Source organism: Zalophus californianus, chromosome 4, assembly GCF_009762305.2.
Source record: "Zalophus californianus isolate mZalCal1 chromosome 4, mZalCal1.pri.v2, whole genome shotgun sequence".
NCBI lineage: Eukaryota > Metazoa > Chordata > Mammalia > Carnivora > Otariidae > Zalophus > Zalophus californianus.
The window spans coordinates 83,180,077-83,198,638 of record NC_045598.1 but is presented as its reverse complement, the minus strand read 5'-3'; the positions used below and the strand labels follow the sequence as shown (position 1 = coordinate 83,198,638).

General features: G+C 35.5%; 1 protein-coding gene and 1 long non-coding RNA gene across 7 annotated transcripts in view; one reads left to right on the top strand and one right to left on the bottom strand.

The window, feature by feature from the left end:
• Window positions 1–18,562, bottom strand: part of SNX7 (sorting nexin 7) — a 108,173-nt gene that overhangs the window by 28,225 nt on the left and 61,386 nt on the right. For all 5 annotated transcript variants that reach the window (XM_027625342.2, XM_027625333.2, XM_027625352.2 and 2 more), the window contains one exon: window positions 3,325–3,477. In XM_027625342.2, coding sequence (XP_027481143.1) covers window positions 3,325–3,477 — 153 coding nt within the window. The remainder of the gene's footprint in view (window positions 1–3,324; window positions 3,478–18,562) is intronic.
• Window positions 4,757–6,248, top strand: LOC113939385. Of its 2 annotated transcripts, none has more exons than XR_003525217.1 (3): window positions 4,757–4,956; window positions 5,743–5,863; window positions 6,089–6,248. It is a non-coding gene; the product is annotated as an uncharacterized LOC113939385 (long non-coding RNA). The 2 variants fall into 2 exon arrangements; XR_003525221.1 differs by having other exon boundaries at window positions 5,743–5,912.

The window sequence follows — 18,562 nt, the reverse complement described above, 5'->3', positions numbered from 1 at the left end:
ATGCCTCATATTTATAATCTGATCTTCCTCTCTCACTTTGACATTTAAATTTTAAGTTGTAAACGAGCTGTGACCATTTCACTTCATAAAACAAGTCCAAAGGCAAATGTTTATACACCAATTCATCTATCATACTAGGAACAAACCCCTTTGGGGATTTATATTTGCAAATGTTGATTAAAAAAAAAAGTATTTCCATAAGAATGTGATTAAATTAAAAAAGGAAATGGAAAGATTCTGGAACATTTCACTTCTCTGTGTATCTAAGATATTCTGAAGTTAACAGATAACAGCAGACGGTTACTGTTTCAGGCCACACAGTCTATGTGCTAATTAGGAAGCCTTGATTGTTTAAGGGCTCCAACTTCCTGATTATGCTTGTACTGTTACAGCAATTCAGTTAAAAGTTATTCACTCAGGGAAAAAACAACAAATAATTGAAACCGTAGGGTTTTTCTGAATTTAAGGAAAACCAATGATTCCTTCAAAGTTACATATTTAAGATGCAGTGCACTTGATACATTTTAGTAACATTTAGAAATATAATTCATTTGGAGGAAAGAGTTAAAAACATACTGATATAAACTGCTGTGAAGAACAAGATTGGCAATATGGCAGTATGGCACAGTGATGCTAATTTAACTGTTTCTAAGAAAACAGTATTTTATATAATACTGTTTTGTATAAACTGAATTCAGTCTATGAGAATGACAAAAATATGAATTTAAATGACAGGTATAGTCAAAACCCAAATATTTCAGTTGGAGTTCAGTGGAATTGCTATGAACATTTTCCCTTAAAAAAAATAAAGTCCACACTTAGAAAAAATTTTTTGCAGATCCTATCATTTAAAGGAAAATACAGTCAGTGCATTTGTCATGTGATTTTTATACCCTAATATATTTATGTTTTATAATCATAATCACTTATATTGTGTATTTTAATTTTTGAGGCATTTTCTTATAAGTTATTTTGGTTGGTTGTTATAACAGTTCTGTAACATCAGAATGAACAGTTCTAATGTAAAGGAGAGAGAAGGCTATATTTGTGGATTTAAATAGTTAAGGGGTAATAAAGCCTATGGTGGTCAATGTGCTTTAGTCAACAAAATATTTTAAACCATTTCAAAATCTGAGACTTACGGGAAATTCCTTTGAGATACTTGAATTTACTTAAGTTTGTTAATGTAGAATAAAAAAATTAAGGAGAGAGAGAAAATGATCTTTTCAATCACTTGAGGCTCTAGGCCACGGCCATGAAATCCCTGTGTCAGGTCACATCTCTGTCTGGTGCTGCAACAGTTCCCTAACAATTAGGTCTCATCACGTCCAGTTGTGCTACACTCTGACCCATAAAAGCCAGAGTGACCTTTCTAAAAGGCAAGTCTGATAGATACTGTTGTTTCCCTGCTGAAAACTCTTCAATGGCCTTTCCTATTTCCCTTAGGATGAAAAATAAAAGATTTATATTATCAGGCCCTCTTCAGCCTAGTGGGGTTCAGGACACATGGCAGCAAAATATGGCACCTGGCCAGACTGAGTATTTTAAGCTGAAGGACTTTGAGACTACGGCAGAAGCAGAAAAGTCACTTGGACCTTTCAGAACCCTCATCCCCTGATGCAGGTGATAAAAGCCTCATATGAAAGGTGCCTTCCTTATATCCAGAGGAAAGAGACGTCCTTATCAAAGGGAAGCAACACAAAGAAGACACCTAACAAACAGGACTTGTTAAGTTTGTTTATTATACTTACCTCATACTCCTTAATCTACCAGATTTCTACACAACTACCTACCTTTCATCAATCCTCGCATAAAATACTCAAGTCTGTTTCTTCCAGACTCCATGTCCTTAGGAAGGCTTCCGTGTCTCAGAGAACTTACATTAAATCAATTTGTATACTTTTCTCCTATCAATTTATCTTTCTCATTTTAATTTTCAGACCTAGCCAAGGACCCTAAGAGGGTTCAGGAAAACTTTTTCCTCCCCTACCAAAACCTTGTTTTTCAACTCAACATGACCTGTGCTTCTCCAGCCTCCAAAAAAGAACCTCCGTTATTTGAACATGTTCGCTCACTTCTAGGATTTTCTGCATGTATTTTCTCTGACTGGAACTCTTTCTCACATCTTTATCCGTCTACCTTATTCATCATTCAGGTCTCAGTTTAAACACACCCTTTGCAGAACCTCCCTCATTCCTTCTAGATCAGGTTAGATGCCTTTGTAATGTCTTTCCAAGCTAGAATGACTTATACTTTATTACAATCTTTTGTATTAATTGTCTGTTCCCCCGGGTGACTGTGCCTCCATGAGAAAGGCACTGTATTTGTCTTGCATGCTGTGGTCCCCTCCAGGGCCCAGCACAGGGTCTGCTGGAAGTAGGGGCTTAAGAAACTCATGTTAAATGAAAATATCATTATCAGTTAGTTCATCTTTCAAAATATACAGTATTTTATAGTATTAAACTGACATGCACTACAGACTACAAAGCATAAAATAATATTCTTAATGTGCCAATTTCATATAGTCATTAATCCAGCCAGAGATAAGGTGAAAGATGTATGTTTAAAATGTACCTGCTAGGAAGAGTATGTTTAGAATATGCCAAATTAAAAAAAAAAAAAAAAGTGATAGTATAAAATTTATTTAAAATAACAACTACCTTGGGGAACTGTTAGTTGTAAAAAAAATAATCATTTGAAAAGCAAAATGATGAGTAGGTTCTATCTTGAACTGAAAAAAAAGAGAGAAGGGCTGAACTAAACTAAACTGAACTAAAAAAAAAAAATAGAAGAGCATGCTACAGAAGGCTTTTTGAGGTTTTGAACAGTTACAGAAGGCAAGGTGGAATCAGCAGGGACACAAGATATAGGAGCCAATTTGATTTTCTGCTCGTTCAAACCTCTGGTCCTTTTCTCATGTTGCAAACCCTTTCTAACATAAGAGAAGGAAAGGGAGAGGAAATAAGATGGTGAATCAGTAGGAAGCATTACCAAGTGCTTTTGAAAAATTCAAATCCTTCCAAAACAAGAAAATATGGGGAAAACAAATAAAGCAAAATGGCATCATATTTCTTTCTCACATGAAGGCTCAAATTAGGCACTTGGGGCATGCTGTGTAAGAAGGAAGACTTTCGTCCTTCCTCCACATAAACACATTTGTTTCAGTGGGTGGGTTCAGCATTACTCTGTTGGCACCGAGCCACCAAGGAGGCTTTTGAATGTGACACTTGGTTCCTTAATAGACTCTTTCAACAAAGGACAGACAGAAAGTTAAAGAGAGGATAACTTTCATAAAATGAAGCAATATCACATATCACTAATTACCTGTTCATAATAGTGGATATTCTCCTCAGCCATATCTGTAAATGCTGACTTGATATCATTTTGCATATTGTGTTTCCATCTTTCCCAATCTGCTTTCAGGGCATTATTAGCACATTCCACTTTATCCTCAAGTTTTCCAATCTCTTCTATAAGCTGAATTAGATCACAAAGAGAGAAGCATCAATCTACGATCTACGTATTCTTGTTACTGAATGAATTCATCATCAAATCTCAGCCAGTCATTATATCAAAACAGCTTAAGAGTAATTCTTTGTTTGGAAAGTCACCGGCATTTACCCTTTGTACTAACCAGCTATAGTAAAAAGAAGACTGGATTCAGCCAGAGATGCTGAGTCGAGTTCTAAGGTCTGCCACCAATTAGCATTTGCCCTTGGCTAAGTCCCTCAAACCTTGGGCTTGGGTTTCACTATTTATAAAACAGAGGAAATTGAACTACAAGTTATCTCAAAATTTTTTGCATTAAGTCTCATTACCACTATTGTTTATGGTGATAATATTTATGTTAAGAGGTATGGTTTCATTCCCCAGCTTCCCATTCCTGGGCCTCATTTTTCAGCTGTTTTTAGAAGGATCAATTAACTGACATGTTATAACATCCACTCCGATTACGCAGCCCAACCTGGAGGCCCAGGGCGTTAACCTGCCAAACACCACTGAGCTAGTAACAGAGGTAGGTTTATATCTCAAGACACCTGACACTGAATCCATGCGCCATCAGACAGGTTTAGTGTGATATTTACACCTCCTCCTATCTCACCCACCAACCTCTGAGCATGTAATCCATCAATTTATTGTTTTGTATTTGGTGTATTTACATATTAATACATATATTTATACATACTTTATTTATGTACACTATTTATTCATAGATTCAGCACATGTTTATTAAGTGCCTTCTCTGTACCAGGCATTCTTCTAGGGCTTGGAGATTCAGCAGTGAAGATAACAGACAAAAAAAATCCCTGCTGGTAGCAGAGCTTATACTCAACCAGGGAGAGACAAACCAAAAGCAAGATAAATGAAACAGGAACTATCGATCAAAAAATTAATGCTAAAAAGAAAAATGAAGCAGAAAAGTAGGGGATGTAGGATAATGCAAGATCACATAAGATGACAGGGGCAAGCCTAAATGAGGAAGTGTCATTTGATTAAACATCTGGAGTCAATGTGAGAGTGAACCATGAGACTCTCAGGAGAAAAATCATTCCTGGCAGAGGAAACCACAGGGCAACAGCCTGGAAGTGGAAGCTTGCCTGGATGGCCCGAGAAGAGCGTGGAGACTAGCATGGCCGTGGCACGTTGTGGAGTGAACAACAAAGGGAAGGTTCTAGGAGATGAAGTCACAGAAGGAACGGGTGACCATATCCTAGTGAGCCATGCAGTTTGTGGTAAAATTCATGGATTTTATGGGGTGAGATCCTAGGCCAGAAAGCTTCGAGCAGAAATGACACCATCTCTCTCATATTTTCAAAGGGGCATCATACTTTACCATTGTGGTGTGAATGAAAGTATCTGAAAAAGGCGATTACTTAAGAAGATCCCTATTTCAGAGGCGTTAAAATGTGAAAATGTCTTAGAATCAAAATACGTTATTTTGCTTCAAATGCTCATGTGAGTTATTACTCTTATTATTATTTTCATCATCATCATTATTATTTTTGCTATGGAATTTCACTTTTCTATCCTTATTTCATCATAGCTTTATTTGCTTTTATTTCCTAAGAATAGACATTTGGCATTATATAAATTTTCCATTGCCAATGGGAGATCTATTTTAATAGTAAGGTTGACTTCCATGTTTTTTTGCGGGGGAAAGGAGATATTTTTTTACTTGTTTTGTGTGTTAACTATCTCAGTGAGGCCACTTATTATTTTATGAGTATGTATACCCTTTGGGCTGATTATTTTGTTAAATCTTAGAGAATCTGTCTAAAGAGTTGTCAGTGGTATATTAATGGGACATCTGATGGTGGGCTGTGGATGCTAGGGGATAAGCTAAGAGTAAAATTGTTGAAAGTCCAAATATTTCAAACAGGATCTGGGTCTGCTGGCAAAAGCTCAAGGGTAGGTTAGAGAACTTCACTCCTCCGGGTTGTTGGATGAAATTGTGCCATTTTCATAGCCAGATGGAAATTATTAGCAAAATGTCTCTCTTACAGAGAATCAGGAGGTACATATACCAACTGTAAGCTCACTATTATTCTCCTCTGCTTAGCTTTTGCAGTCTAAAATTGCTATGCACTGGAGTGGGATTACTGGCAGACTGCTCTACTAAAATTGGCTTTAGGAAACAGTATCTAAGTCATATATATTTTATCTTTCTCCCCTTCCCAACAGTTTAACATGATGTCCCTGCCATAAGGGGTTTCTAAGAGTTTTCCCTTGATCAATCTGCAGCTCCCTCTCCTAAAAGCCCTTGGAAGTGATGATTTGGCTGATTGGCGCTTCTGCTCTGGCTGAGAGCTACTAGAGAAGTCCTGTACTGTTCTCTGACCTCACTCTCACCTACAGAAAGAAGGTTTGTAGCCTTATCAGCACAGCGTTGGGATTAAGAAGACTGATAACAGGTTAGACTGACTTCAGTTTAAGTCCCACTTCTGTCTTTACAGACTATGTGGCATTGGGTAAGACTAGCTGTTGAAGCCCTAGTTTCTTCAACTGTAAAATGGATATAAAAATAGCAATGCCTACCACACAGGGATTTTAAATGCATGAAATAATGAACACTAATTATCTTTCACAGTGCCTGACAATTTGCCTACTAAATGTTATGTATTACCATCACCACCACCACCACGATGACCACCACCACCACCATCATCATCATCATTATCAGTTGGTGAAACTGAAGTTGATTCCTTCTCCTTTTCCAGTATTTTGATCTCTGGAAGTATTGCATTCCTCTGCCAGGGTCTTGGTCTTAAGTCAATTCCTAGTGCTATTGCTTAATCTGTTCTCACCAGGGTAGAAGATGATGCATATGCTTTAAATATATATGATCAAGTCTTGTCATTTTTTGTAGCTATACAAGAGTAATTTTTCTTTCTTTGATGATTTCATCATTATTTCAGTTGGAAAAGGAGAAAAGAGACATTAGCTATTTCCCCACACTGAATCATCTTCCCATAATTTCAATTCTAGGAAAACTCTAATTGATAATAAGCACAAAGCACCTAGTTCAAATGAAGAGTGAGCTGGACCCTATCTTTCCTAATAATTCACAAAAGCATAGTATGTCCTTTCCCTTAGTTGACTTCAATTTTAGCAAGTTCTTTGGTATAAGGAACTGTGCATTTGGATGGTGCCATCGGGCTTAGGACATATACACTCCACAACAGTTAACAGAAGAGGGAGAGTAAGATGTGCCAGAACCTGGAGGCCAAGGAAGGTTTCAATAACTCTAAAAGTAGGAAATTCAATTCATATTCTCTACGACAAAATAGCACAGAAAAGACTGAATTAAAAAAGGATTAAGGCTTGAATAATTGTTTTCACAAATCCTGGAAGTGATTTTGCCCTCCATTAGTGGAAAAACAGAAGAAGCAAGCAACCCTTTTTGCCAGGAAAATGCTGTAATACCAGAATAAGTAATACAAGATTGTAAGATAGTGAAAAAAAAAAGGGGGGAAGATTTATATTTAACAGCAAGGCTAATGGGTAATTTCTAGCTTCAGTTATATTCAGCTAGAAGTTAGCCACACAATCAAATGAAAACCATTAATACTAAGAGCTCAGGCAAACAAAACAAAGCCTTTGTCCAATAGTGATTCCCTACTATGGTACCAGTAATAGCAATGAGAATAATAACCATTTATTGCATTTCTGCCGAGGGCCATTGAATTAAGCTATATACTTTACATATATTATTTCATTTAATCTGCATAATAATGTTGCAAATTTGGTATTATTATCTTCCTTTTACAAGTTAGGAAATGGGTAGAAAAAAATGAAAGAGATCTCAGAGCTTTTGTGACATTATAGAGATTCAAACCACTGCCTGCCTAAGTCAAAGCCCATGTTTTTTCCACACTGACTAAACAGCACCAAGCTAGCTTACCTGTGGATGTCAAGGCTGAACCAATTCAGCTTTAACTCAAGAAGTCTGTAATCTACTAGAATATACATATACAAAAATGAAATAAAAACTAAAGACTATAATATGAAGCAGAATGTGATATATACCACAATGGAGGAAAAAATTAAAGTGATATAGGAGGACACAGAATGGAGGATTATTTCTGACTGGAGCAGGGGACATTTTGACTGTCAATTCAGTAGGCAGAGACTGGGGAAGAAACACCAGGATGAAGGTAAGGCATAAACAAAACTGCATGCTACAGGCTGTGATAACAGAATGGATAAGAAGTAGGTTTGGAGTCTGGAAGTAGGCAAGCAGAAACAAGAAATGCTGCTGGATAGGTTGATTAAATATTCACTGCTTGAGGGTATAAATGATATTGAGCATGAAACGGATTCTTCAGGAAATGGTAAATCACTAAAAGTTTTTGACCAGGACAGAGCTGTATTTCCTAAGTCAGAGATATGCAGGGATGGTTAAAGAGAAAGGAAGGAGGAGAGGGAAAAAAGGAAACCAGTTAACATTCATTGAAGAACGTTATGAAGAAACAATGGTAAGTAGGATCTGCTTCATCCCCATTCACTCACTCATCCAGCAGCATTCACTCAGCATCCGTCTAATCTGTGTTAGGAACTAAGATAAAGGACATCCAAGACTGGTGCAGGAAAACCCAGAACTCACCTCCTCCCATGAACACACCAAATCTATACCTATATACAGAGCAATTTCCCCTGAAGATCTGAGGGCTGATTGAATAGCCAGACAAAAAATACCACAAAAAAAGAAAATTACAGGCCAATATCCCTGATGAATAGAGATGTATTAGAGATGTAATAGAGATCCTCAATAAAATAGTAGTAAAACAAATTCAAAAGTACATTAAAAGGATCAGACACCATGATAAAGTGGGATTTATTCCAGGGATGCAAGAATGGTTCAATATCTGCAAATCAATCAGTGTGCTACACCACATTAAAGAGACAAAGGGTGATGATCTCAATAGATGCTGAAAAAGCATTTGACAAAATTTGGCATCCATTTATGATAAAAACTCTCAACAAAGTAGATATAGAAGGAATGTACCTCACCATAATAAAGGCCATATATGACAAACCCACAGCTAACATCACACTCAATGGTGAACTGAAAGCTTTCACCTTAAGAGAAGGAATTAAGACAAAGCTGCCCACTGTACCATTTTTATTCAAAATAGTATTGGAAGTCCTAGCCAGAATAATTAGGCAAGAAAAAGTAATAAAAAGTATCCAAATTGGACAGAAGTAGAACTGTCACTATTTGCAGATGACATGATACAATATATAGAAAACTCTAAAGACTCCACCAAAAACCTATTAGAACTAATAAATAAATTCAGTAAAGTGTCAGGGTACAAAATAATATGCAGAAATCGATTGTGTTTCGATACACTGATAACAAACTACCAGGGAAATTAAGAAAACAATCCCATTTACAATCGCATCAAAAAGAACAAAATACCTAGGAATAAATTTAACTAAGGATGTGAAAGACCTGGACACTGAAAACTGTAAGACACTGATGAAAGAAATGAAAGACAACACACATAAATTAGGGTTATTCCATGCTCATGGACTGGAAGAATTAATATTATTAAAATGTCCATAGTACCTTAGCCAATCTACAGAGTCCACAAAATCCCCATCAAAATACCAATGGCATTTTTCAAGAACTAGAAAAAATAATCCTAAAATTTGTATGGAACCACATAAGTCCCCAAATAGTCAAAGCAATCTTGAAGGAAAACAAACAAAGACAAAAAACAAACAAAAACAAAGCTGGAGGTGTCATGCTCCCTGATTTCAAGCTATACTACAAAGCTACAGCAATCAAGACAGTATGGTACTGGCACAAAAAGAGACACAGATCAATGGAATAGACTAGAGAGCCCAGAAATAAACCTACACATTAGATGGCCAATTAACATACAACAAAGGAGGCAAGAATATACAGTGGGGAAAAGACAGTGTCTTCAATAAACAGTATTGAGGAAACTGGACAGCCACATGCAAAAGAATGACACTGGACCAGTATCTTATACCACATACAAAAATAAAATCAAGATAGAGACTCGAATGTAAACTTGAAACTATAAAACTCCTGGAATAAAATAATAGACAGTAAATTCTTGAACATTGGTCTTAATAGTATTTTTTCGGACCAGTTTCCTCAGGCAAGAGCAACAAAAGCTAAAACAAGCACATGGGATTATATCAAATTAAAAACTTTTGCACAGTGAAGGAAACTATCAACAAAACAAAAAGACAACCTACTGAATGGAAGAAGATATATGCAAATCACAAAACTAACAAGGGGTTAATATCCAAAGTGTATAAAGAATACACACAATTTAATATCAAAAAAACCAAACCACCTGATTAAAAAATGGACAGAGGACTTGGATAGATATTTTCCCAAAGAAGCCATACAGAGGGCAACAGGCACATGAGAAGATGCTCAATATTAGCAGTCACCAGGGAAATTCAAATCAAAACAATGAGGTTTGACCTCACACCTGTCAGAATAGCTATTACCAAAAAGATAAGAAAGAACAAGTGTTGGCCAGGATATGGAAGAAAGGGAACCCTTGAACACTGTTGGTGGGAATGTAAATTAGTGCAGACACTATGGAAAGGAGCATGGAAATTCCTCAAAAAATTAAGAATAGAACTACTGTATAATCCAGCAACTCCACCTCTGGGTATTTATCTGAAGAAAATGAAAACACCAATTCAAAGAGATATATGCACCCCTATGGTCACTGCAACAGTATTTATAGTAGCCAAGATATGGATGCAGCCCAAGCGTCTATACACAGATGAATGGATAAAGAAGATGTGCTGTATATATACAATGGAATATTACTCAGCCACAAAAAAGAATGAAATCATGACATCTGTGACAACACAGATGGATCTAGAAAGTATTATGCTAAGTGAGATAAGCCAGAGAATGACAAATAGTGATGATTTCACTTATATGTGGAATCTAAAAAACAAAACAGAAACAGATTCAAAGATATAGGAAAGAAACTGTTAGTTGCCGTAGGGGGAGGGGTGGAGGGGTTGAGGGTTGGGTGAAATAGGTGAAGATGATTAGAAGGTACAAACTTGCAGGTATAAAATAAATAAATCATTGGGATGCAAGGTATAGCATAGGGAACACTGTCAATAATATTGTAATAACGTTGTGTGGTGACAGATGTAAGCAACTAGATTTCTCATGGGGATTACTTTGTAGTGTATATTGAATCACTACGATGTACACCTGAAATAAAGAGGGTATTGTATGTCGATTGCACTTCATTAAAAAAGGAAGAAAGAACTAAGATCAAGAGTGAAGAAACTGAAGGACTCATGCCCAAGGGGAGAGATTAAACAATCAAGCAGATAAAGAAATGTGAAAGACATTTCATGTAAAGCAAATAGCAGTATACAGTCTTAGAAGCATGTTTACCTGGGAGTATCTGAAAAATTACAGGTGGTTCTTTAAAGTCGGTACCTAGAGTTTGAGTAGAGGAATTGCAAAAAGATGAGGAAAGAGAGGCAGGCAGCTGCCAGATCCTGAAGGGGTTTCCTTTAATAGAAGACAAGTAAAATCACCGAAGGAGTCTGAGGAAAGGAAAGGACCCAGGGACAGTGGTAACGATCAGATTCCTGATGCAGGGGCACTGAGAAGAGAAAACTGAAATGCTGGGAGACAGAATCCGCAGGGTTTGTCAACTGACAATATGTGGGCATTGGGAGAAAAGTCTGTTTTGCTGTGAAGACTAACGGGAACAACAGGTGGGGTAGGGTGAAAGAGGAAATGAAGGCCTGAGGGTGACAGGAATAGTCTCACAGGGTGAGGTACTCTTCTATGTAAACATTCAAAACCACTCAGTTGTATGTAGGGCATCAAACAATTTTTGGAGGTCAACAGGAGTCAAGATCACACTTCAGCTTTGCAACTTCCAAAGTGACTTTGCTGTAGTAATTTGGGTAGTTTGGACAAGCAGGGAGGGGATAGGGAAATACCAATTATATGCCAACACAGATGAGCATTTTAAATAACAAAAGTGAGAGCTACATGTTTGTGGGGGAGAAGGAAAACTACAAGGAAAATACCAGAGAAGTGCTCTGCATCTCAGTGCAGCTGATGCACACTCCCTAGCTTTTGGGCAAGACCAGACTTCTCTTTATTACCAAGGTTTTTAGTGTGATATTTTAATGATGCTTAAATTGCCTTAGAATTCTAGAACAGGAAACAGTGATGCGGTTCATTTGAAAACTATTAAAACATTTGTTCCAATAAAATGAATGCCTAATCGTACTCATTAAAATACATAAATATATAAATCTGGTTCTATTTTTTGGCCATATCCTCTTGTGATTCAATCAATTATTTTGTAGCACTATGCTTTCAAGGTTCTCAGAAAACTGTAAAACATTTTGCTGGTTTGAAGTAAGTAATTCAAATGTCATTTACACTGCATATCCTCATTTCCAGAACATTTCTGTATGTCCAGGGCTCTGCTGCATGTGGGGAGCAAGACATGTACCTGTTACAAGGGAGTGTGACCTGCCTCAGTGACAAGTTCCCTGCCTCCTTAACGACAAGATATTTTTGCATCTAGATTGACCCAGATTCCACATGTACTGTCCACTGAAGCAGCTCCACTCTGAAGAAGTAACATTTTATCTTTTTTTGTTGCCTTAGGGCATTAATACATTGGTTTGGGCTCCTTCCCTTTTCCTGAATTTTGAAAAATTTCATAATCACACACATGTATAATAGTCAAGTTTCCTCATCTGTAATATGAGGAGAAAGAAAGTCCCTACATAATAGGATTCTTTTGCAAAACGTGTTGGTAAAAACTCTGGGACTAAGCATTTAGCACACATTAGGGTTAGAGAAGCACTCCCAAGTGACCACAGAAGGATTAGTGTGTCAGAAATGTCCTGAATGAATCTGCCCGCTCGCTCATTTGTACTGTCTTAAGAGAATCCTTATTGAGGACCTGCTTAAAAAAAGGAACGAGAGTCATAAGGGAAACAAAGAGATACTTTATCAATAGCTCAGAAAGCTTCCCCCCAAACCCTAATATACCTGAAAGTGTTGGTGGCTGAACTGGACAATGCAGCCAGGCCAAAAAGTCTATGTAAGGCCATTCTATCAGGCCCTCCTCCAAATCAGGAAGAGTCTAGACATTACTTCCATTTTAAGGAACTAGGTTGCCATGTCACCTTAATAAAGTATTCCACTTTAACTAAGGAATATTCGTATCTTGTTAATTATGGAATGATAAAATCCTAAAACAAAAAATGCAAATGGACCTTTTGCTTCCCCGACTCTGAAGGCACTTTAGAGTATACTTCCTAATAACTAACAATAACTGTTCAGCAACCTAAGAAGATCCGCCATATTTCTAAACATTTTCTTAGGCCTTTAGTTTTTCTTATTTATCAGAGATTAGTTATTAGTTTTTAGAAAATATATTAGTTCAGTCAACAGCTACTTGTTGAATACTAACTATGTGCCGAGGACCATGCTAGCACTGGTGTAAAATATTTTTCTTTTCTCACTCATTTTTTGGCATACTGATTTCACGGAGACAGATCTTTACATAACGTCAGGAAATTCTCTCAATTCTGATACAATTTCATGATGAGACCAATATGGAATACCTTAATCTATGTCTCTCAAGTTGGAATTCTCATATCCACACTAATACTCCAGGGATGGCCTAGAGAATTGCTAAAGTCATGAATAAATGTGGCATAATCTTTTATGATATTTTATGTGGATAGATATTTTATGGAGATCATATACAAATATTTTTAAATTAACACAAACACAAACGTATTATGGAGTAGCGATACTCAAATGAAACTTTAAAGTAGAAGAGCTTAAACAAATGTTGAGCTTATATTGGCAATTAATGGGTGTCTCTCAGATGACTGGGGTATATGTTCCAAATTTTCTATGTCAAAGAAAGTAAACTCTTTTGGTAAAAATGTTGGAATTACACACTACATTAAAATATGTGTTAGAAGCAAATCTGCTTGACTGCGGAACTATATATTTAATAAATAATTAATGTACTTTGGCATGATAATTCTAGAGGAGTTAATTGCCATGATTACCAACAATTTTGTCAAAGTATCATTTATAAAAATTACAGATTGAGAAAGCAGCTTCCTCACAAGTCTATTTCTCCAGGAATAGCTGCCAGGATGATGGAAGAAAATACCAAACTTTTTTCAATCACTGTGATCTATCACTGCTAAACAGCAGTCTAGGGGGATTTCACTGACCTCTTGAAGAACCGCCCTAGCTGACTATTCGAATCATCCATCTTTCATTGCTTATGTCTTATATTATAATCTAGAACAGGGGCAAGTAAACATCCCTTTTCTTTACCCCGTCACTGTTCTCCATTTGCAAGTACAGTAGTAAAGATATTCAGACAGCACAATTAAAACTTAAGAGTCTCTCCAGTATCATGACTAAGCCCCTAAACTAACATTGAAACAGCTCTTGAGGGTCTGCTCCAAAAGCGTTATTGGAAGAATTTTTTCTTCATTAACAAGTAATGGCCAACTCACAAAACTCAGTACAACATGGAACTAATTATGAAGTTAGCAAGACCTTGATATAAAAACTGATATTCTTGGCATTAGCAATAGTAATGACAAGTCATTCTTTTTCTTTCCCCAGTTTTATTGAGATATAACTGACAAATGAAGTTGTGTATGTCTGAAGTGTACAAGATAATGATGAATCATTCTTATTTAGAAATATAGATATAAAAGTCCTAAAACACTGAGCAAGCCAAATCCACCAACGGTCAAGTTGAATTTGCCCAGGGTTCCAATGATGGTTAAAATGAGAAAATCTCTTAGTGTAAATCACCACATTAAGTGTATAATGGATAAAAATCATAGACTTATAGGAGTGGATGCAGACAACTATTTAATAAAATTCACCATCCATTTATGAACCAACTTCCTATCACAGAGAATAAGAACTATCTGAACCTGATTAAAAATATGAGGGGGGAGGGGATATAGCAAATATCATTACTAATGAAAAAAATCTTGAAAGCATTTGTGGTAGAATCAGGAATAATACAAGAATGTCCCATCACTAATAACATTATAATGCATTTTTTAGCCAGCTCAGTAAGAAATGAAAAAAGAAAAAGTATAATGATTGAATAAATATCATATATCAACTAAATAAACAAAACTATCAATATGCACCCATGATAGGATTTTCTACATAGTAAATCCCAAAGAGTCTACATATTATTAAAATTAAAACTAATTTAAAAGATCATTGGATATAAGATAATATGCTCAAGTGAATTACATTTCTATACTCAAGCTGGAAATAAAGTTATAAAATAAAATTTTTTAGATTTATAATTTAAGTACAAACAAAAAAAAATAAGGTTCTTAGAAATAAATTTATCACAAAATGTATAAGAACTTTTTGGAAAAGACATTTTTGAATTTTACTGAGAGATATCCAAGAAGACTTAAATAAATGGTGAGTATCTGACAAATCATTCTATTTCACATCTTCTGGCTAGTTCTCTTTCCTTTAATTTAAGCTTAAATATGTTTCTCAGGTAATCCTTTCCAGAACAGCATTTATGTACAAAGTAGGTCCGTTTGCTGTTTCTATTTCAGTCCATTGTTCATTTCTTTAACATTGATTAGAAATAGCTATTATTTTTATTTCCCATGTTGAAATATAAGTTGTACCATGAGGACCATGTGTCTATCTTTTGACCATTTTACAACCCCAGTGCTTACACTATGTGGGAATTTGATAATTATTTGTAGAATGGATGAATGATTTTTAGAAAAGTGAAATATTAGTAATGAATCTAGGCTTGTTTCCCTACTGCCTTTCCAGTGATTATTTCTTTACACTTTTAAATACCACCTGAAATTAAAATGAGCCTGTACCTAACCCTAAAGTAATATTATCACCAAATTTTTTAACAAAACAATACAATTTGAGAATAATAGCTATTCTTTCTTAAAAATACCTTCATTGTTTTCTTTTTGAAATGGCTTCTCTATTATTTCCTTTTTTGGAAAAAAAAAATCAACCATTCAATCTATTTATTCAAATGCTAAAAATTTCTCTTCATCATCAGAAAAGCTGGGAAATTATCATTTCGAAAAGTTCTTGAAAATAATATACCTAAATAAAAAGATTTAGATTGCCACTCCATCAGAAGACAATAGAAAATTCAAAAATCCAATTCTAATCTGACAGCTACGTCTTCTTAACAAGTATTAATTAAATTGCAGGGGAGAGATAAGAGGGCTCTTAACAATAAAATTATATTATTTTCTGATTCGTGAGAGAGGTAAGATGTGTCTGGAGAAATCAGATGCCTGATTATACAATGCTGCTCAGGCATACATATGATTACTAAGTAGTACCTTTTTTATGTACTTTACAATACACACATTTCTTAAAAAGTAGAAACCTTTCTCCCTGAAACCCATTGGCAATTTTGTTATCCAAATGTAACATGTTCAGGAAAACACAATGCATTTTTTTAAAAATGTCACTTTGAGTCATAAACACCCACAAATGTAGCTGACACATCACCTTTCAAGTCAGCATCTCCACCACCACTAACATCCCTCAAATAAAGAATATGATTTCCTGTAACATTGGAGGCAACAAAGCCAATTATTTAAAGGGTCCTACTTTTTTAAAAATGTAGTGATTTCCTTCGAATCTTCTGCACAACAGAGGCATAGTAGATACATATCGGATTAAAGAGGATTCATTGCTTTCTAGGTGTTTCCATGAGTCTTGTTCATTTAAACCTTCTAAAAAGGTATGATGTGTCTCCTTAAAAATTAAAAAGAAAGTCAAGGTCTTTGACTCTTTAGATGTAATAATTTCCTGTGTTTGTTTCTGAAAAGCATAATCTAAGCTTAGAAAAGCAATATGCTATATTATCATTAGGTTTTACTGAGGTTAAAAGTTACTTCAAAGCAAAATCTAAACATGTCTTTTACAGGCCTTTACAGGTTCTACAACTTTCTGCCAAGAGAGACTTTTATTTTATTCACTGTTTAACCAAACAATATCTCACTTGTAAAGCAAGCATTATTTTTCCCATTTTACCAACCAGAAAAAAAGTAAGGCTTTTGAGGTCTCAGTGACTTCTTTTGTAACTTCTTCCTAGAACCTGGGTTCTCTAACTTGTGATCCAACCCCCAACCTACTACTCCACTCCAAAATGGGCCAGGGAACTTCAGAGCATGAAAAAGCAGCTCATAGAGCTACACACAGGAACATCCATTAATATGTAACTTTTTTATTTAATTGATATATAACATTATATTAGTTTCAGGGGTACAACATAATGATTCAATATTTGTACATAGAGCAAAGTGATCACCACAATAATAAGTCTGGCTAACATCCATCAGCACTCAGCTGCACATTTTTTTCTTGTGATGAGAACTTTTAAGATCTACTCTCTTAGCAACTTTCAAATATATAATACAGTATCAACTATAGTTACTGTGCTGAACACATTACATCCCCGTGACTTATGTATTTTATAACTGGGAGTTTGTATCTCTGGACAACCTTCTGTTTAACTCTTATTCCATATTTTTAACTTATTTGCATGGTTTATAATATATGAATTTAGGAGTATAACTTGATAATTTGTGAATTTAAAATGTACATCTAGTGGGTGGTGTGCTCAGAAATATTTCAGTGATAGAAGCATGGGATCAAAAAGTCTAGTGACTACATGTTATCTTTGCTGAAGTACTGTTACATTACACTTTTATTCAAGTGAATTCTCTTGAGGTTTCCTTCAGACATTCATCTCTTTTCCATCTGAATTCCTACCAAACCTAAAACCTCTATTAGATATGACCTTTCCTCTCTGACCCAATCAACCAGATTACCACCCATAAAAAACAGCTCTTGCAACATATTCTAAAACAGAGCTAGCCAGCCAAGAGAACTTTCTGTGACGACAGAAATGTTCAATTCTGGACTGTCCAGAATAGTAGTAATAGCTACTGAAATATAGTTAGTTCAACAGAGGAACTGAGTTTTAAATTGCATTTAATTTTAAGTAATCCAAACGTAAATGAGAATAGCCCCATGTGACTAGTGGGTACTATCCGGTACAGCACAGCTCTGGAAAGCTATGATTAACATAACTGGAATAACAGATATGCTCAACTACATAAGTTAGATGTTCTCTCCCACAAAGGTATCCTTCAATAATACTCCTGTTTTCCTAAAAAGCCTCTCATATTATTGAATATTTTCTGAATTACTTCATTCTGAAAAACATGATAATAATTTGGAAGAAATATTAACTTGAAACAAACTCAGTTAATGGTACTTATGGAAATATAGATCCACTAATAGTCCACTAATGGAATTGGTTTTTTTTTTTTTTTTGAAGATGACACACAATAATTATTTCTAGGAAATGACTCATAATTCAAGTGCTTGATTATCATTACAAGTAAGTATTTTAAAGTTTACTTTTAAAAACACTGCAAATAGACAAACAAAAAGAGTAACAACTGGAGATAGACTAGTCCCATCATACATAAAATTCATTCTAAAACCTCCATTAGTGAAACAGTATGGTTGTGGTGCTTAACCAACAGGCAGATCAAAGGAACATACAAAAAGGCTTAAAATAGGTGCAAATGATCCTATACACCAACAACAAGACAGAAGAGAGACAAATTAAGGAGTCGATCCCATTTACAATTGCACCCAAAACCATAAGATACCTAGGAATAAATTTAACCAAGGAGGCAAAGGATCTGTACTCAGAAAACTATAAAATACTCAGGAAAGAAATTGAAGAAGACACAAGGAAATGGAAAAACGTTCCATGCTCATGGACTGGAAGAACAAACATTGTGAAGATGTCAGTGCTACCTAGAGCAATCTACACATTCAATGCAATCCCCAGCAAAATACCATCCACTTTTTTCAAAGAAATGGAACAAATAATCCTAAAATTTGTATGGAACCAGAAAAGACCCCGAATAAGCCAGAGGAATATTGAAAAAGAAAAGCAAAGCCGGTGGCATC